At 39.4% G+C, this 22,103-nt stretch overlaps 1 protein-coding gene across 11 annotated transcripts in view; it reads left to right on the top strand.

The window, feature by feature from the left end:
• Positions 1-22,103, top strand: part of myo9aa (myosin IXAa) — a 106,960-nt gene that overhangs the window by 36,586 nt on the left and 48,271 nt on the right. For all 11 annotated transcript variants that reach the window (XM_072380098.1, XM_072380093.1, XM_072380096.1 and 8 more), the window contains exons 3-5: positions 20,547-20,641; positions 20,734-20,796; positions 21,565-21,664. In XM_072380098.1, coding sequence (XP_072236199.1) covers positions 20,547-20,641; positions 20,734-20,796; positions 21,565-21,664 — 258 coding nt within the window. The remainder of the gene's footprint in view (positions 1-20,546; positions 20,642-20,733; positions 20,797-21,564; positions 21,665-22,103) is intronic.

Below are 22,103 nucleotides of genomic sequence, written 5' to 3'. Positions count from 1 at the left end.
GTGACCTACATATGGGCGTGTTGTTGTAAGACCACCTGTTCTGACTTTGCTCCAGCATGGCCAGCTATGTGGACAGAGATCTACTAATATGACTTGGGTGTTGGCTAATGACAGGGAGGTCACAGTACATATGCTGGAGGGTACAACACACACACGCACTAATTGAGATTCATCTGCCAGCTGAAGTTAGAGATTAACTAGAGCTTATTTACCTCACTGGTAAAGAAAGGGCTTCTATACGGTTATTCCCAATAAGCTTCACAGGTAACAATCTGTGTGATGAGCAGTGTAAGTTTTATTAAAGGTGTTGTAGAAGTAAATGCTTGTGAATGTTGCTAATGTGTTTTGGGGTGACATTTGTTGTGATTTGGCGCTATGTGAATGGAATTGAATTGAATTGGGATAATGTAAGCAAAGCTATTAAAGAAAGACAAAATGATTAAATGACTCATTAAAAAAAAACAAAAATAGTGGAAAAGTGATCCTCAAACTTTTATTGAATTTTTGGGGCTGATGCTGTTAAGCAGTGAAAACATGTCAGCATTTCAGTTGGGTGCATATTTTATTAACTGGGTGTGTCAGAACTGTAATGAGGGGCGAGGTGGTGGTTCGCACCGTCGCCTCACAGTGGGTTCCTGGTTCGACTCCTGGCTGGGGCCTTTCTTTGTGGAGTTTGCATGTTCTCCGAGGGGGTTTTCTCTGGGTACTTCGGCTTCCTCCCACCATCCAAAAACATACATGTTAGTACATGTTAAGTAATTGGTGATTCTAAATTGACCCTAGGAGTGAGTTTGTCTGTGTGTCCCTGTGATGGACTGGTGACCCGTCTAGGGTGTACCCCGCCTCTCGCCCAATGACCGCTGGAATAGGCTCTTGACACACTTGACTGCCTTTCTGCTCTGCTATGATGTCTGACATTAACATTTGAACTAGCTTATATCTGAAATTCGTTATGTACAAACCATTTGCTTTTTTCCAGTGCATTACTCTTCATGTGATTTACAACTGAAGTTTAGCCGTAAATGCAGATGCTTAGATGCAGGCGATAATGCAAAACAACACGAATGTTCTTTGGTTAAGTAAATTGTGGCTAAGTAAACAATAATCTGATGTAAAGGTGGTACAGTGTACATGTGCAGTGTAGCACTGTGACTTTTAGAGGCTTTTTAGCTTTAGCTTGTCTGTCGGGAAAAGGCCTGATTCTCCAAAATAAGAAAAAATGTAAATATGGTTCATCGATTTAAGATCAGTTGGTACTCTATGGTTCAGATGTATAGTATTTCAGTCAGCAGCCTTAAAAGAATGGTCTGGCACCTCAATCAGGTGATGACATAATAAGATTTTGCATCAGCACATGTTGGATTACATATACAATTGGAAATGTGAGAGGCCAGTTGACTCAGGCGTCAGCTGAATGGTTTGTAGGTTGAACATCACCCAATCTGCTGCTCAAAGACTGAAACATTTGCTGTGATATAACATATTAGCGATCCTTCTCGTCTATCATTTGTGTTGTAATCATCCACTTTCATCCACCGTACAGTTTGTTTATAATGTCAACTTTGAGAAAGTGGGAAAACGAAAGCCAGGCCTGGCAGGGACTGACCTGTAATAGCAATTTGCAGCAGCTTTGCTCTGTTTGTATGAAGAAGTTGTCGAGCTTATTAACATTTGACGAACAGTTTATATCTCTCTGGCTTAGTTAGCCTCCCTGATCTGCAGTGAAATGCATGTAGCCATTTTTCTGACAGAGTTCGTATGAGAAGGTGTGAATTCTGCCTTTTATTTGTTCAGCATACTTCAGCCATGCAAGTTTCTGCATTTTAAAAGTAGATTTACTGTCTCAAGATTTACACTGTAAAGAGTTTTTATTACAAATATGAGGAGACGTGAATGCAACAATTATTTTCATCATGATTTATGGTTTAAACCTCACAAAGACCTCGTCTTCCTGAACCAACACTAAAAACCTTTAAGTTCAGTGATGAATCAATCACTAGTAATTGTTTTTATTAATTTTTTTAAGCAAAAGTGCTGAAACGCTGCCTAGTTCCTGATCTTATAAGTTATTATCTTTGTTGTTTGAAATGTTAGCAGTACAAAACAAGAAATGGATTATCACAGTAAAATTATGATAATTGAGAAAAGAAAGGGCACATGGACAGTTGTGAGCAACACTTTCGCCAAATGAACAGAAAACCTGTTCTTCATCACAAAAGTGGAGCATGTCCATGTTTTAGGTCTACATCATTTTGTGTTTTTGTTTGTTTTTTTTTAATGGAGAGGTCATGTTTATCCTTATTTTTAGCCACAATTTGTTAATGTTTCGATCATATCTACAGTGTGGTATTAAGAGAATAATGTTCTGCTTTCCAATGTCGTTGTTTATGCTGTGTGACTGAACTCATCTGCAGTTCAGAGACGATCAAAGCTGAACTCTGACTTGCATGTTCATGGAGCCTGCAGGAAACAAAGGAAGCATATGCCTGTATGAGACGGTGTGATTATTTAAAGTGACGAAATGTGACCAAAACTTAGAGCAAAGAGAAGCTGGAAATACAGAATAGTTTGCAGTTTAACTAAAAAAAAAATTTTAAAAATTAAAAAAATGGAACCAGTATCAGAATAGTTGCTGTTTGTTTTCATTTAACTGACTTATTCACTTATCTGTTCAGCTCTGCTTTGGCGTTCTTCAGACTATCAAAGAATTGTCTCATAGATATCTGGAAGACAGAGCTTTGCTGTACTGAGTGAATCTGAGACAATACTATCGTTATTTCACTGCACTGTTGTAGCAGTTGTTGCTTCCTGGCTTACCCTGAGTCTCAACACTGGGAATTGGGACATGACTCCATGTTTTCCAGGACATTTTGGCTCCACCTCTCACTCCCCCGCACTATTACGCTCCAGTTCACTGAGTGGTGGCCAGATTTTAGGACGGTTCCTTCTGCGCCTCATGTGTTTCCTCTCTTTCTGCTGATGTCTGGACTGTAAGAGTCTTCAGGTTTTTATGAGTCTGTGGATGCATGTTGAGTGGCAGATTTAGTTAATTTCCCATGAGTCTGTGGAGTCGGAGGGACGTTACACAGAATTAAAATAACTATTAAATGGATATTCTCTAGTGTTGTGTGTATGGTTTTTTTAATATACTTTATAGGCGTTGCCATTCACAGGCGTACAGTCCATCGATACTCCACTAATCTGCTGTAAATGCTGCTGTTGCAACCTGTGTTTAAACAAATACATTCTGGTGGATTAAGTTTTCTCTGCTACCCTAATAATCTGTCGCCACTCCATATATACACCTCTATACCTCATGGCACGCCTCCGCTGACACCTAGAAACAAAGCCACACAGAAACATGCGTGTGCACAGAACGAAACACAAGGTTTTACATAGAAATGCCTTTTCTTTGTTACCTACAATAGTGCTGAGTAATGTAGCTCAGCCCAGCTTCCCACGGACAAATGTTGATGCTATGCATTCCACTGTTTTGGAAGCAGTAGACTAAACTTATTTTCTGGAAGAACCGAGTGCAGACATAATCAAGTCAACAGAGACGCAGAATACTAGATGAATGCATTATTTTATTCCTGTAGCATATGTCCTGAATTTTCCACAGAACTTCAGATGATCAGTACAAATGCAGGGTTACGTGAATTTACCCGTTTTCTTTTGCTCATCTGGGGTTGGATTGTGCAGACACTGAGGTATTCCAAAAACGGACGGCAGATCAAATCTCTCCGGCACCACCTGGGTCTATCCTGGGTTCTTCTCCCATTAGGACACACCTGAAATCTTTCATCTGAGAGGCATGCAAAAGATGACAAATGGTGAGCATCAGTAGCTGAACCCCCCTCACCGGTTCTCTGTCTTCCTTTGGCAGAAGTTCATCACTTGCACTTGTTTCCAGTCTTATTGTGAAATATAGAATAAATGGTTAAAAAATTAAATTCATATAACAGTAATTTTTATTTTTTTATTTTTACGATTTAATGGGGGGAATTGTACTTGGAGAAGAATCCTAGTTCTTCTTCTGCTTTCTGTTAGTAAGAGCAGGAAGATACAGATTCTGAATCTGCAGCAGGTTAACCAAGCCTGCCGGCACTGAAAAATCACATATTGACTCAGGCTTCTGGAGTGAGTGGGATTAGTGTTTGCTCTAAAAGATAGGCCTGTTTTCCTAATGGCTGAGCACATTTACTTAGTGCTTGTCAAACACATCCTATACAGGCCGGCAAATTGACTCCGGTCACTCAGCCCTGTGCCATCAACAAAGCACAGCACTCACCGCCACCAAATGTGCTTCATTACACACAATATTATTTGTATATAAACTCAGAAGTCAGCAACATTTCAATTTTACAGTTGGAACACTTTAATTGTAATATTTTCCCTTTCAAAGATTTTAATTCTCTTTTTGTGAAGGTCTGGATTTTTTGCCTGCCAAAATTAATTTTTTTCCAAGTCCACAATTTATGTTGTTTGCAGTTACATAAAACAGAAAGTAATTTTGACTACATAAGTGAAACCTGTGCCACTGTATAATCCGCTCTGACTCCCTTACAAGTGTCTGCATTTAAGGTGACCAACACTTCATATGCAGACACATGTAAGGACCTATTGGCGCCACCTTTCTATACACATCTCGCGACAATGGAGCGTACTTTAAGGCCCTTTTCAGACACGAGATCTATGAAATTATAGGCTTAATCACATTGTGAAAGTGACCGCTTTCAGTCGTTCAGGCATTGGTCACTTTTGTGTTAATGTTTCTCAGTCATCTGACAGTATTCATAAATGGTCAGATTGAGCAGAAACTTCATCTGCAGCTCTGACTCTCACTTCTTGCTGCGCCTGATTATTGTAGGTCAAACGATGATGGGAAAGGGTTTTACAGCGCTGTTTGTTTATTTGATAACCGGATCTGTCGGGTTCCTCTGAACAGCCGATCATGATCCAAATCCACCACTGCTGTGCAGTTAGTGCGGTTGTGACTGTTTGTGTGTTTGCTGCACAGACTCACACTTGTGCCAGTTTGAAGGTGATATGTTACCAGGTCCAACCCTGACGAGGGGGGTAATTCACACATGACACTGACTCGTACAGTTGCTAACAGATCAATATAAATGATATATGAAAGGGACTTGATAAACTTAAATAGAACCACCTCAACATCTGAAATTGATACCATTACAAATATTTTTTGCTGTCAATTTAATTATGATTAGACTCACTGTGATATTTCAGAAAATGGAGAAGAGGAATGTTGTGGAAAAGAAATACGCCTTCCTGCTTATAGTCGGCATTAAAGGATGTATTTAAACTAAATCATGTTTTTCTTAGCCTCACCAAGTAAATTGTTTTGCCTAAACCTAACCAAACAGTGACTGAAACAAAGTGTGACAATAACAATTCCACACCAGACTCAAGCTTTCAGGTCGAAAGTTGTGGTTTATTTTGTCTTCCACTACTTCTACAACCTCCAAATGCCAAGTTTATTTTTGTCATCCACCCAGCCTTTCACCCTGCAGAGTATCCCGTGTGTTACACAGTAGGGCGGTCCTGAAAGCAGCTTTTTCCGCTTTGGATATTCGTATTTAATCAACAAAGAATTCCGACTAAATCCTGCACATACGTGTGTGTGCATAAATTACCTTGCTGTGCATTTACCAACATCTCATTTACAATTACAGCTAATCACTCAATTCATAATAAAAAGTGAGGTCAACTGGAGCAGGTTTTTTATTAACACAAAAATAATTTTTTTTTTAAAAAAGACGTCCTTCCAAACAGATAACAAAAAATCTTTCGTGATTTGATGCTAGAGGCTTCAAACTAAACCTCGGTATGGGACAAGTTTCTGTGTATACTCTGATTTAAATTTGCACTTCACCTATATATAAAACATGGAGAACAGTGAAAAGCACTCACTCACCCTCTTTCTAAGGTTCTTGGCTGTACTTGAACCTGACGTTATTACCATCCGACCATTGAAATAAACATTTTGAGTGGAGAGGCCATGAGAGTAGCATGTAAGGGGATTTTTCTGTGGAAGCTATTATGTCATCAGAGTGCTGAGGCCTGTAAATTTTTGTGAAAGCCACCAAAGCCCTCTTTAATACTAGATAGTCACTCTGTTATTTTCCTCTGTGTGAAATGATTTACTTAATCTACACATTTAATGCGACAGCAGGCTGTTTCTTTTATTCTTAGATTACTTTTGCATTTATGTAGGAGCCCAGTGTGTTAAAATATTTAAATGCTAACAGCCGATTTTGTTTCATGTAAAATTTGTGTACGCATACATATATGGATCTGCCTTTTTGCTTTGAATCACTTTAATTCCGGTGTAATTTGAGAAAATGCATTGTATGTATTTAGTACAACATTTAGCATTTTGCAAGTGAAAAATGAAGCAAACTTATTGTCTGATATGTGACCTACAGATCTCTCATGTATAAGCCTATGCAAAAGTCTTGAGCCATCCCTCAGTTCTTTATACTGTATATAGCCAGGAAAACGGGAAATGGTTTCAGACACTTATTGAAACATATGTGTAAATACAATGGGGAAACACAGTTGGTTGCTTGAATGAGGTCAGTGTAAGTGGTTCAACAAACTTCACCAACACAAAACATATGAGAGTGATATAAGTAATATAGTGGTACTGGACTGGACTGAAAATGAATGAAAGAGCAGCCAATGGCCAAAGAAAAACTATCAAGGACCTTTAGAAAGCCTGGAGAACTGTTGCTCAAGAACACCATGAAATATTCCAAGAAAGTCTGGCTCTTTGTCAGCAAAGCATTTTCCATATCGGCTTTATTCTGTTCAGGGTCACGGGGGGGAAGGAGCCTATTCCAGCTCCCCAGGGGTGAGAGGCAGGGTTCACTCAGGTTTCCAGTTCATCATAGAGACAAATGTCTATGTGCTTCACACTATAATTTCCATTCACCAGTTAACCTAACATGCATGTTCTTTGTTTTTTGTTTGGAGGAGGCTAGATTTCTCATGATCCCATTTCCCATGTTCTTCCCATGCTGGCACGCCCCAACTGAGAGTGTATGTCATGAATGAAAGGCACCTTTTAACGCTGTGTAATAACAGAGGAACAGTGGGATTTTCATCAGCGAGATGATTTTCTTTATTATTATGCAGCAAACAAATGATTATAATATTAACAGTATTAGCTGCCGGTTTAAAGGCTTTTATTCACGTTGGAATCAGATTTTAAAGAGCTCTGGAGATGGCCGTTCAGTGAGACCACACCCATGTCTGCAGTGCTGCAGTGTGTTGGCAGAAGTTCAAGCTGAGAGCTCTGACTCTGTGTAAGTGATATCTGCGTGTATGTGTGTGTGTTTGTGTGCTGAAGCATGTGGATCAATACGAGAGCTGCTGGCCATGGGATCCAGTCAGCCCAGTCTCACACGGTTTGCCAGCTAAGGTTAGCTCCTGCTACATTGTTTGGATGGGTTGATGCCAGCTGGAGACGGTCCGTGTATTAAAAACTGCAAATTACCACTGACATCTGACTTTGTAGGTGGTGAATACACAGGTTCCACTTCACATTAATGTCCCCTGAGATTCTTTAAGTGGCTGATTAGGATAGAGGGTGCAGTGGTCAGTCTGATACTTGACTCAACAATCGGGTCTTGTCTCTTGATATGTTGGTGGAGTGACTCAGCGCTGAGCTGAGTCTGTGGGCTGAGTGGAAGGAATGACAGCATTTCATGACCATCAGACATCAGCCCTCCAACGCTGCTGAGAGACTGAAGGGCTAATAATGAAGGCTAATGCTTAACAGGCTGCACAGATATTTGTTCAAATTTGAACCACCAGATTGACAGTGATGTAATTTAATCTCATTCTCAATACATATACAGAAATTAGTTCAAGATGAGCTTTGTGGTTTTGGCTACTGAACTCTGTGATCATGATTTCATGAAGTTGGAAAAAAAGTAAGATTTGGTAACTGATACTGGAGGACTTAACAAACAGAAAATGACTACTACCATCAAAGTTAAAGTGCACTGCAATCCACAATAGCTTCTAATCCAAGGTCACATCCCAAAGTTTCTTTGGTGTTATCTTTCCCTGTAAGGGTTTGTATTTCTGCACATATTTAACATATGAAGTTTTTTGTTTTTTTTCCTCGTTCAACCCAGCTGGGAAGCCCCTTCCATCCTTTTTCGTGGATTCCTGCCTGAATAATCACGTTCATGAACGAAAGCAGAGAGAGGAAACATGAAGCCTGTTTGCTGCATTTTTGTAAGAACACAAGACATAGAGGGGTATCTTTTTCAAACCGTCCCGGGCACCGTAGGTTAAATCTCATAATAAAGTGTGTGACAGGTGAGAAACGGTTGGCCCAGATGAACTTACACCTCTATTCTGAGGTGACTTTGCATCCGTTACAGATGGCATCAGTCATAACTATGGTGTTTCCTCTATCTTATAAACTGATAAACCATGATGTCACATGTGCAGCAAAAGCAGATCTGAGCCCATTGTGCCTTGGATATGGAGCCTCTGGGATTTTTGGGGTGGGGCACCTTTGAATAAAGCTTGTTCTGATAGATCTTGTGAATGCTTGAGCAGATAGACGTCTGAGAAGTTTGGAGGCTGGGTCAACACCTTGGACTCTTGCGTTTCTCCAACCTTTGTTTTGTAGTTTTTGCAGTGCGGCGTGGCGTGGCAGGTTGGGGACCTGCAGCTTTTTGCGAGTATCATTTCCATTGGCCATGTGCTTAGTCTGAAGCAGTGTTTGTGTGGTGGATACAGGTCAAAGTAACCTCTACAAAAATCTGTTTGATTGTTTCTTTTCAGTGAGGCAGAAGTTTAATTTATATATTTTGATTTGAAATACAAAACATTATGTGGAGCATACGAAAATGCAGCTTGATTCTGAAAGTTATTCAGTTTACAACTGAAGCACTCGGGGAAAGTGGGGTTGTTACAGAACATTAAGGATTTGTTTGTACTGTTAATATCATCTATAGATAAAGTTAATGCTGGCGATTTGTTCTTTCTTAGTTCTGATAAGATCAGACCATACTTCACACATCTTTCTCTTTGCATATGAAGCATAAAAATGGAAAATAGCAGATTCCTCTCTCATGCGTCTTAAAGATGCCATCACAAAGTTCTACCTTGATTTAACAGAAGGCTCCCAGCCCACAATGCGAAAAGCCCTAAAGTACAGACATCAATGAACTGAGATGTCCTGTTGGAGCTCTTTTTCAGTCTCCACTCTTTTTGTCTCCCTGCTTGCTCTTCATTTCTTCATCCCTCTCTGTGCCTCTCATTTGTCTCATTTTGTTACCACCAGAAACACTGCTCTATTGTTTACCCCCAAATGTCCCCGTGATGTTAGTGCTGAAACCAGAAGCTCCAAAATTAGTCTATGGATTGTGCATCCACATTAACCCCCTTCTAATAGTAAAGAAAACCTCCCTCTTATGCAACACAGGGTCAAAAGTTCAGTTTTTGTTTGACTTTTAATGGTCACATGGCAGAGAGAACAGTAATAATAAGACGAAAGACTGAAGAACACAACTGACTCTCTGTGCGAGTGTGAGAAATGACATTGCGTCAAAGGCATCTTGACTATGTTTGAAATAAACCCTGTAAGGCAGCTGTGCGTCTCAGAGACAGAAGGGGCCTCTGCTACAAATAGTCACCCAGCACTGCTGTGTGCTGACTTGAACTTGAATCATCTAGTTACACTCAAGAAGAATGTGGTCTAACTTTGTTTTGGAAGAAAGCAAAATCCTCACCTGCCATTAAAAAGTTCAGGTATTTTTAGTCTGAAAAGTCTGACCTGGGCCTGACCTTAGTTTGTTTTTTTTGTTTTTTTTTTCAAGAAACTCTCCAATGTGGTCTTATCTGTTGTCCTCTGAGCACTTCGAGGTCTGCCACACATCAGCTGATGTATTTAAAAAAGAATAAAAAATTACTACTAAACAGACTTTTTGATATCGAAGTAAAACGGAAATAATGAATGAGTTTCCAGATTTCAATGAAAATGTCGGGGGAGGCATGAAACCAAACATGGATGATGAAAATATGAAGAGATTTTGAATGGAAGAACAAATCCAGATGTTTTTTAACTTATTAGTTCAGAATGTAATGTGAAAAATGACCTCGCATACGCAAAAGAGCTTATTGTATGATGGCACGTATATCTGGGCTCTAAAAAATGTGAAAGCTTAAAACGGAAACATTTGTTAGACATTTTAGACAAATTTAAAGGCTGTATACATTCAGCTTATTTAATAGAACTTGTTGAAACCATCAGTGTGAGGCAGCAGACTTTAGGTGCATTTTTGTCCTTATTGTTATCATCTGTTTTTGTTGAAGCTTTCATTTGTCTCTTTAACATTTAGATGATGTCCTTTGCGAGTAAAGATAACTACAGATTGGGCTCTGTGTGCTCAGATGAGCCCTGTGTTGTGATGGGAGGAATCTGAAAGTGAAATGTTACTGTTTGAATAATTTAAGATTCGCAGCACTTCTTTCACTTTACACTAAGAGGTGAAACATTTACTGGGATTGGATTTAGAAGTGCATTACCTCGTCTGCATGTCCCATTTCCTGGATCTGTTATGGTCTGGTTCTTGTGTACGATTGTTTTCACGGATTGATTTTTATTTAGTCAACTAAACAAAAAAAATGCTGACAACAGGGCAACTTTCCAAGGTTAGATTACAGAAAACCAGCAGATTACTACTTAAAATTCAAAACAAATGGATTTGTAACCTCATCACACAGAAAATATAAAGATATGAAAGCAGTTGGAGAATCAATCAGCTGGTCGACTAATAGATTTACCTCTAATTACAACACACAGGAAGCAGCTGTTTTATTTACTCTTTTGATCTGCTGAATTTCTATAGTTTGACTATAGTCCATCGAATGGAAAAATCAACGCGTTGGCATTCACTTGCATCTCCAGAGTTTAGTTAACTGGCACTGTTTAAGTCTTGATGCTCTGTTTCTTTCCATCCGTGTTGAGGTCCTGCTTATGGTCACATGTACAGCTGAGCCATCAGCATATCTAATTTTAGATATGTTTCACTAAGCTCTGCATGTTCATGACACATCGCAGACACACACGTGGCGTTTGATTCTCTGACACGAGGAAATTCAGTGCTGATGTGGAACTCAAAGAGGTTCAACATTTGATGCAGCTGTGGTGTTGAGTGTGTGACTCTCTTTAATCTAAAGCAGCAATAAAAGAAAAAACATACATTTGCATCACTGTTGTGATGTTTTCCACAACACAATAAGCTTCCCTTTGAGTAACACGCCTGGTGATCAGTTGTACTTTCTGTAGATTTCTGATGGGGAAAATGGTTAATGTAGCGTGCCTCCTTGGAGTTTTAGTTGTTTGCTTTCTAACTATGCTAATGCATCCAGCATCTGTGCTGTCATAGCAACAATAAAGATATACTAACCTATCTTCCTGCAGGAGAGACTCATAACAGCAAAATTAAATCTCTAGTCCTTTAGGCTGAGTTTCCTTAATTTTTCTTTCAGCTTGGTTTTATTTTGGTCTATTTTGACTGAATGGCTTTTGTTTGTTGTAGATTCCTATTTGAATTTAGCACGTTTTAAGAACTTTTAAGGTATCCGATATAGAGATGTACCTATTGTGATGTCCTTGGTTATTTCCAATTGTTAAGGTCTGACCTGCATATTCTGATCATGGCTGGCTGATACTCCTTCTAACAAATATAATCGGAAATGGAATCATTTGTTCTTTACTTTATTTGTTCTTCGTGACACTTGCTGTATTTGTGCTTTTGGAAATGAAAACCAATGTGCCAGATAATAATAAAAAAAAAAACATGATTGAAACTAGTTACCTGAAGTTGTCAACAAATGAAGACCCACTGCAATTACTTTTTAACTACAACATTAATGACCTTCTGGAAAGTCTGTGGCTGTCACCGTGACAGCGGTACATTTACCAACAGGGACCGTTTTCTTAGTTTTATGCACATGGTGTATTAACTGAACCCTGAAGAAATGGGGAAAATAATTTAGAAAAAAGAAATGAATCCGGAAAAACTTTAACGATCAACTGTTGGAGCCGATGAAGCTGAAAATTGTCCAATTCTGATGGTCGGCCAGTCAGTCGGTGCAACCCTGGAATTTTACCTTAAAATAGATGCATTTTCTCTCTTGTCATTGGGATTGTTGCTGCCTGGACTTTACATATGCAAGACTTCACGTGTTGTTCCATCATAAGTTTTGAAAATGGAGTAAATGGAATGTAATGAGTAGCAAACTAGTGAATAAGCTGCTCTCTGAGGTGTTTTTCTACTCCATTACACTCTTCCTGTTTAGCCTTTTCTTTCATTATCTTTCTATTTACTCTGCTCTTCGCCTGTGTTCATACAGACATTATGAGCTCATGTGTGATTTGAAATATGTGATCCTCCCGACACAGGTGGAAACAGCTGGAACAAAGCAGATGCCTTTACAAGTAATACATGCTCATGTATGTGTGTGATTCAAATCTGTTTTTTTTTAAGTTAGCTGGTGTCTGTGATGTCTGAGAGAAAGTGTGAGAGAGGGTGAAATCAGTAGAAAGACAAATAAAGCTGGGATCAGATACCAGAGGGAGGCCGCCAGAGGAAGTTGACCACACACATCTTTATTGCAGATAAGGTCTGACAGCACAGTTCATTGTGCTGACCCTCCACCTCAGTTGAGCACAGCTGTAAACATGCTGCCACCCACAACTGTGTGAGCAGTCTTTTACTCAGTTAGCAGCTTCTTCTTCATATTTTTGGCAAAATTTGGTAGGTGGAACAAACTTTCTTTTGAAGCAACATCAGAGAAGTTGGGGAACCATAAAACTATGTGCGTTTGACCAGTTTTGAAGTACCCTCACTTTGGCCTGAAAATAGCTTGGAGCACCCAAGGGACTGAGATACCGCAGTTCACGACTTTGGCTTTGCTTTACAATCGCGGAACATTTTTGTGGGCTTTCGATGGCATTTATTGCCTCATCAACGTGACAACAAATTCATGCATTTGCGTTCATTTGTACATTTGCATGGTAGACAGTGAGATTTGTTTTTTATGCCGGTGGTGTCACATGCCACAACTGTGAGGCGAGCTGAAGAGCAAAATTCCCTAGTGTTCCGTTAAGATGTTGAAGTATTTAATTTTGACCTGAACTTTGTGCTTTTTGGTCCAGTTTGTGTAGATGACAGACAGTCGTTGTGCCTCCATCATGCTTTTGCACATTTTGAAGCTATTAATTAAGGTTGACGTAAACTATAAAATTCAGAAAAAAAAAGTTTTTATGCTTTCTGGAAGTGTTTTGCTTTGTTAGGGAAATAAAGGTGCAGCCACTCTATTCTTTTCTCTTATATAAGGCCAAAACGTTTTGTCTCAAATTTTTGTTTCGGGTAACAGTTGTTTAACACTGCCAAGCATAACGTCGTCTCTACTGCCACCTTCTGATGACACTATACAGCCAAGCTTATTCGCTCCAAAGCAGGCAAGGGAAATGGTAATGCTTCGCTGTGTGATTATCCTGCCTCTGGGTTTATGAATTCTTTGCAAAAGCCATAGCTTAGAACAAACAACAAAAAAAAGACTCACGTCTGTGTTTTTAGACGGAGTTCCTCTGCTTTACGCTGTCTCTAACATTATTTACTGTGCACAAGTTAGCATCTTCTCTTTAGGCTAAGTGTCAGCTTGTCTTGGCTCAAGTCTTTTCATACCTTCCAGATGATTATCTGTAAATAAATTCACATACGCATGTTCTGCAGCATTTGGTTTATTGCTGTTGCTCTCTGCACAATTTCCTGGATAATGGTTGATTACACACCCCGAGGAAAAGAAAAACCTCTTCTTTCAGGATTCATACACGACTCCACAATTTATGGGACAACGGGGGGAAATTTATTTGCTAATTTGGAGTTGGAGTAAAGTTTTTGATTAGCTTCTCTCTGAAGGGGTTTTGTAATTTAGGAATGTGGCTGTTTTCATCTCATCTCTAAATCAGAGAGGTTTATGTTATATGAAAAACTCATATAACAAAGCTGAGGAGTGCTGGAGATCCATGATTATTTTTTTATTAGGCCTGGCTTTCATCTCCATGGCTATGACTAATGTTTACTTCATTTTTACTCACACAGGAGGACTTTCTGATTGGGCCAAATACTTTAGTCAGGCATTGCAGGGATCACAAGGCCACTGCTTTGTGCTGTTTTCTTCTCGTTTTCACACACTTTGTCTTGCTGTCTAACACGTAAATGAAGTAATTGTCCAGTTGAATTCTTTTTGACATTTTAGGAAATCATTTACTTTTAAGTTGAGAGTTAGATGAGCTTGATATAGCCCAGCCATGAAGTCTGTGCGTTACCAGCATATTGCTCGGCTCTGGGCTTTTCTGCTAAGCTAAACTAACCAGTTGTTGGCTCTAGATTCAAATGTAGTGCTGAAAATCTGTTTTTCCTAAATAAAAAGCATCAGACAACCAGTGACCTTTGTTAAAATGTTGACACATGCGGTTGAACTGATTCCGAGAAACGTGGTATGAATGAATAACAGCGTGCTGAAGCATTGGTATGCACACAGAGTTAGCCAGAGTAAACCTCTACAGCTCCAGCATCACCAAAATTTAAAGCTCAAATTCTCTTCGCCTCCAAACAAATGAGCTCTCAGGTCTCTGGCTGTTCAGTCAACCTTGATTTGTACAACATCTCAAGCTTGACTTCTATATTAATGTCACTGGACAATCAGATTTTCTCCCGATGTGTTTGAGACGGAGCGATGGTGAGTTTATATGGAACAGAGTAGTTGTGACAATAGAATATAATATAGTATTTTATCTCTATGCTCTCAGATACACATCTTTTCAAAAGCTGAATCATCTTGTTTTGTATTGCGTTATGGTTGGCCACGTTCAGAATGGAGGAAAAAATGTTTCAGAGGAAATGTCGGCCCATCGGTTGAGGTTTGGAGGATTTTGATCTATTTAAAGTTTTTATTATAAAGATTGAAAAATCCACCTTATAATGTGGGAAACACTTCAGTTGTGCTCACTTCCTCGTACATCTAGTAGTGAGCCTACATGTGTGTGATTCTTCTTTAGTTGGTGGAAAATGTAAACTAATACACAAAATGATTAATTTGTGATTAACTACAAAGGGTGGTCCGTTTATTCATGACGCCACCAAATGTTTTGTTCAAAATGCATTATCAGCACATTAGTCAGTTGGTTACAAAACAGAGGCTTTTTTCAACATAAATCTCTTATCAAACCATCCTTTCTCGCATTGCAGTTAGAATTAATAAGTTGTGTGAATCGCTTCTAAAGGTTACAGCCAGCAGTTCACCCACAGTTCACTCTGGGAGCTTTCTAGCCATGATAAAAAGGGACTAACAGGAATGATTGTATGGGGAGTTTTAATACAAGTACAAGGAGTAATTTAGCTAATACCATCTAATTTAGTGAAATATCATATATTATTATTATTATTATTATATATATTATCATCCTCCGATAAGGAACCTCAGTCAGTGGTAAACCTTTGTTCCACTGTGAGAGGGAAATCTATAGTTTGGAGCCAAAATGTCTCTGTTGATGAAGACGTTGTATCGACATCAGCTGCACAGATGGGTTACTTTTTCTGTCTGGTGCCACATTTATCAGGATAAAAGGCTTATTAGATTGGCTATCTACAGTAGTTTGGATATTTAAAAGACTGAGGATGTCTTTGTTTTTCAGTGCTGGAGAAAATCCTTTGATTCATAGTCTGCCATTATTATTTACATAGTTTACTTCGTAGTGCATTTTGGAGGAGCTCCACTTTTCTGTCAGTTAAGATAAACTTAAGGAGTCGAGGAGGGTGATGACTTTGTCTGAGGACAGTTTCACTCTGGTTATTCCAAAGTGTTTTGGCAGTTGGCAGAGGCGTGGTTAACTTACAGCTTTATTGCATACCACCGGAAGCAGAGTCAAAGTGATGGAGATATTATTGTGTTTTGTGACTAAGAGCTGCTGTTAATGTGAAGCTTTTGTAAAAGCAGAGCTCAATAGAGTAGGACATGATAATTTGGTGCCTTTTTTTGTTATAGTTTTCTGTTACACCAAGCAACACAGTGAGCTCTAGTTGAATAAATATAGACTATATAAGTATGTAGACAACTTCCCTTGTTGCTATTTTTAATATAAAATGCAACCGAAAGCAGTAGCACATGAGAGTGAATCCATATCTTTCCTGCTGGCCAGTTAAAGTGGTAACATTGAAATGGTAACTGTCAAGCTGGCCTGCAGATGATTGGAAGTGCCAGACGTATCGAAACTGAAAGGGATTTTAAAGGGGACTTAGTTACAGCTGTTGTGACCTGCTGTATGGTCAAGCCCCAGTATATTTAGTGCTCACAGTGGGGAAAAGGAGGCTCCCATATGTTCATTACGTTTGTTATATGGCCCAGTTAAAGCTTTTTAAATGTTTTACACTGTCAGTTAAACCTGTCCTCACCCTACCTCAAACACATTTCTGAGCACTGTTTTGAGAGGAAAAGCCACTGCCAGAACCCACATCCCACCATGCTTTCACTTGGCTCGGACACATGACTGCCGCTCTGCCTTGTGATTAAACAGCCACACTGACCACGGTCCACTCTGGCCAGCTTGGTCTCAGGTGTGAGATTTCAAGGGGCGTAGTTATGTATTGGCCCCTGGAGAATGTTATCTGCCCACACACAATGCGAAATAACCATGACACAAGTTGAGCCAAGTCAGCCGCTCTTTCACTCTCTTGTTGACATCCTGTTCGCATACTTTAGTGGATGAGTCGGCCTGGTAGTGGGAAACAAAGGATGTGAATCTGCAGAGGTCAAATGAGCAATGCTTCCTTGAGTCACACAGAGCAGTTTGTTAGAGTAATTCTCTCTGTAGCTACTGTCAGAGAAGGAATTCATATCGTTTGGTGACACATCCCTGAATCAATTTGCAGTCAGTCAGTTAGGAAAATGCTGTTTTTATCTCAAAGCCCATTTGATTGAGGCATTTGGAAGCTCAGACAAAGCAATACACTGTGTAGTTCACATGACCTATAAACACAACCCAGTGTGGAAAACCATTTGTAACCCCCGAGCAGTTTATGAGTTGCTGAGATATAATCCCTCTGTGAGTTAAATCAAGCGCCCTTTGTCTCCATTTTGTATGAGAGTGTAGCATGACTTCTCTCCTCTCCTCTCAAGAAGCTGCTAATGAAGTCATCATCATATGATTTAAGTCCAGTCCAAGTGACTGAACGTGTTTCATTAACTGAAGCAACATACCTCTGCTTCAGGAGGTGGTGGAAATCTGCCTCGAAACACTGAGCGATCAACTTCTTTTTTTGAATTACAGACTTCTTGCTTGAGACAACACAAATGTAAACCTTTGCTTTTTGACAAAAACTATATTTAGTGCTAAGTTGGCATACAAAACTATATGAGGATATTTTAATGAGACACATTGGCCTGTTTATTTTACTGACCAGCTTACATTTATAATGGTTGGTTAACGCTAAGTTAGATAGTTCTGACAGTATTATTTTATGGGTCATAAAGCTGTGATTGAAGTAAATGATTAATAGATATACTATTAGGCCTGTCATAATATCCCAATTAATCATGCGATTGCAAATACAATCATGATCATTCATCTGTTTGAAAAGATATGTCATATCTCCACACTGTTTTCCACCATTTTAATGAGCTGATTAACTGATTGAGTCGATGCCCTTTTAATGTGATTTTGTTGCACTCATCTCCTCTGCTGTGGACATATCCTCCATCTTCACAATATTTTTATTACATGCCAAAAGGAAGAGGAAAAGTCTTTTTTTTCTTCTTTTTGCCATAAAAGAGACTTTTTTTTGTTGAACTTTTTATAGAACTGTGTTAAATACTAATCTCTTTGGAAGATGACACTGCTCTATATTGAGGGGGAAAAAAACTCTGAAAAGCCGCCAACTTAGAGAGTAATAGATTTTGAATTGGAAAGTAAGTGCCGGATCATAATTGGAATCGGTTAGTCCCTTTGAATCAACAAATATTGGAGGAGATTAAACTGAACCATTGCATCGAGTAGCAAAGTCTGAGTTAATTTTCCAGCATGATTCATGCTTTTAAAGCCAGATCAAGTTAAAAGATTTTCTCACTGTATCAGCCAAAAGTGAGCAATGTGAGAGTGATTCACATATGGAAGTATAACATCATCGTAGTGGCAGCCCCTCTGTCTCTGCTGCTCTGAACGACTTTGACCGAGCCTGCAGTCGGACACATTACACCCAGAACACATTGGCACCATCTCAAATCTGTCACTGGACCGCCTTTGGCTCGGTCTGTGGTCTAAAGCCAAGAATAATGTTGTTGACCCGTTGGAGTGACTGAAGTGGTGCAGCTCATGTCTGTACAAACATTATTATTGCTGGTGTCCCTCTTTGTGACCATTTAAAATGAAAATAAAATCTGTCTTAGACACCTTTCCACTGTGCAAATCTTAAATATCGTATGCTTATTATTGATATTATTTAGTTTTAACACCTCACTTTAACCTGGTCTTTACGCTTGAACTTAAGTGAACGGTTTAGATATCCCAGAATGACTTGTGACAACTGATCTGAGAAGGGGAAGGAAGCCAGTAGAATTGTTGGAGTGCTGTTTCAGACAAAGTTTCTGCAATCAGAGCTGATCTTGTGCCTGTTTGCATTCAGGTATAGATTTTAGTGAAAAAAATCCTTCTGTAGCGCATTCTTTAAAGAGTGACTGGCATTTTATTGCAGATTGTTTTCTTAATATATTTCTGATGATGTAGGTCAGTGACTTGTGTCTCTTACAGCATAGTTTTACTCTTTTGAAGTAGAATTGTGATCCAATGACTCTCACTCTGGACTTTTGGTCTGAACAAAGATATGTTCGTGTTCGTAGTAAGAAACTCCCAATTCTCCAGAGACCAGCTCTGACTATCTTACTTTCTTTTGGAAGATATGTTTAATTTCAACAAAAACGGAGCGAGCCAAGTTTAGAAAGAATACAAACTGTCAGCTATAAAACTGTCTTTTTGAACGGCTGCATCTTTTTTACACGAAGCAGGTGGACGAATGCAGAGTGCTTCAACGTAAATCAACTCTGTGTTTTAGTTGTTCTACATCCTGCTTCCTGCTGGCCCAAGACAAAATGTTAAATGTTAACAAAAAGTACTGACAGGTTAGATATGTAAGGTCCCAGCTTTGGAAGCAATATGAATGCTGCAGTGCTTGGTTTTTATTGGCTGTCCATTCAGGAAGTTCTTACCACCTTCTAAGGGATGTTGACGGATGTTCACATGTCCTCGTCTGACCTGCCTGTTCCTGAAACGGGCAGGTTAGGCAGTTCAGAGACGGATGGAGCTGTGAACAGAATACCAGCTCATGGAATATCGGCTGCATCAGGCGTCGCATTCGTCGATGTGCAAAGATATCGTCACTATTCCTCAGGTTGAACTTCTGTTGTCTTTCTTTGTCTGGACAGAAGGGCTGAAAATGTTTTATAATTATTTTTCTACTTTGAGAGTCCTACATTAAGGGCTAATAGTGGAGAGGCTTAGGTACTCAACTGGATAGTATAAACCAGATTTGTGCAGCTTTATACACTTTCACTCTCATCAACTCTCACTGACTCATTTTCCCTTGAAATGAAATAGAGATTGGAAAAAGTTTTTCCTTATGAAGCTTTGACTGAAATTTAACCATGTTCAGATGTTTTCTGCTGTGTTTGATTGCAGGAGCACACAGTTTACTTAAAATTAAGTTATGCATAAACTCCTTGCAGATTCTGTCTTCCATTTGTGCATTAAGATTGGCCTCACGACATTGAGCGCGTTAGCTTTGCGTTAGCTCTCTGGCAGTATGCTTGCATGTTTGCAAGCAGCATTGGTGAAGGGTGGGGTCAGAGGGGTGTTCCCCTTTTACAGACGCTGGGTTTGGGGCAGCTCTAAGTGCTTCGCAGAGGAATTTGTTTACTTGTGGTGGAGCTACAAATAACTGCAGGGTTTATATAGGGCGAAAAACTGCTTCCCCTTCAGGCAGCTTTACAACACAAACAGAGCTGTGAGGGGAAATACTGACCCTTCTTATTAAAGCACAACCACTACACATGTTCCACACGGCCACATGGATCCCATTACTCATTGAAGAGCTTTTTTTTTTTTTCCATCAGGCCTGCTGGCCTTGGCTCCCTCATCCTTACTCTGGCATTTATCTGCCTCTGACTTTAATAGATTCTACTTTATTTATCTGTCTCAAACTGACAGTTTGAAACTACGCAAGAGCAAAATCTTTGTTCTGCATCAACAGGCTGACGGTGTTTCAAGATAACGTTGTGCATGAGGCCAAAGAGTGTGTATGCTGGACCCGCAAGCAAATTATTCACACCTAAAGTCAAGTCGGAGCTTAACCTCAAATGTACTAACCTGTGTGTAAGATTTGTAATACGTGGCTTGTTCTTATGTATTTGACCACATCTTCTTTTTTCGCCCACAGGCATTTGGGAACGCAAAGACTGCACATAATAACAACTCCAGCCGTTTTGGCAAGTTCATTCAGGTGAACTATCAGGAGAGCGGCACTGTGAGAGGGTAAGGACGCAGAGACCAATAAGGATTATTTTTCTAAAAAAGTCATTTTTCTTAAAAAAAAAACCAAAACCTTTATATTGTATTTTTTACAGAGCGTATGTGGAGAAATACCTCCTGGAGAAGTCGAGACTGGTCTATCAAGAGCACAATGAGCGGTGAGACGCAGATGATAAACATTAACCCAGGAACAAATAACAAAAATACACAATACATCAAATATGCATCTTTTCAACTCCATGTCAGAATATGAGGCATAGAAAAGTAGCTTATGAATGAAAGTGCATATTCGTTTCATGCTTTTGGAGAAATGTATGCTGGCGACAAATCGGGCAGTGAACGAACAACTGAAACGAAGAAAACCTGTTGTGATGTCAAGTTTAGCCTCTGTTACTGTATGGTTTATGCCACCGTTGGGAGAACGATGAGCATAAGGCAAGGCGAGTTTATTTGTAGAGCACAATTCGTACACAAGGCAATTCAAAGTGCTTTACAGCTACATAAAATCACAACAAGGCAAATGAAATCATTCCATAAAACACAAAAAATAATCATTAATTAGTTGAATTAAAAGTGAAAAGTGCAGATGAAATACTTTCAGTTGTCATATGCCCAGCTAAATAGAACTGTTTTCAGCCTGGATTTAAACATTGTCAGAGTTGAGGCATCTCTCACATCTTCTGGAAGACTGTTCCAGATCTTAGGAGCATAAAACTGAAACGCCGCCTCACCTTGTTTAGTCCTGACTCTGGGCACCAGCAGGAGACCCCTCCCTGAGGTTCTCAGAGTCCGAGTTTTACCTGAATTTGAAGCACAAAAAACATTTTTAGCTCTTTTCAATAAAGCTTGTGTTACTTTAGTTTAAATTTAACTTGTTATAATCTTATTTAGCTCTTTTTTATGTCCTTTGTTTTTCTCTTTTTTAGAAACTACCATGTGTTTTACTACCTGCTGGCAGGAGCGAGTGAAGAAGAGAGAGTAGCCTTTCACCTCAAGAAGCCTGAAGAATACAATTACCTCAGTCAGGTGGGACCTCGAGCATCAGGCATATCTAGTGGATTACTTAAAAAAAAACAAAAAACAGATGAGATCAATAAGTACATCTGACTGATTATATCTTATAGTTTTAATGCCATTTGTTGCTACGTGTTGGCAATGCTTTCTGCTTATGTGTGAATCTCTTTCTCTGCCATCATTCTCAGTGTCCAGAAACAGCAAAGTGAGAACTCAGAACACAAAGGAAACACTGTTGGTGGCTTTTCAACACCCACTACATAGTCACTCATCCCCTCACAAACACACCAGATCTGTACCATTCTTACTCTTGCAACTTTTTCAGAGACTCAACCACATGTCTAAATTAGTCTGTTTTTGTTTTGTTACAATGAGTTTTTGTGGGCATACCTGCATGCTTGTGGGTGTTGCGTACACTTTGGTCCTCATTTACTTTTTGTTTTTAGGCATG

The sequence above is a fragment of the Leuresthes tenuis genome, unplaced genomic scaffold, assembly GCF_036924035.1.
Source record: "Leuresthes tenuis unplaced genomic scaffold, fLeuTen1.0.hap1 SCAF_2, whole genome shotgun sequence".
In the NCBI taxonomy this organism is placed as follows: domain Eukaryota; kingdom Metazoa; phylum Chordata; class Actinopteri; order Atheriniformes; family Atherinopsidae; genus Leuresthes; species Leuresthes tenuis.
This window is presented reverse-complemented; position numbering and strand designations above follow the sequence as displayed.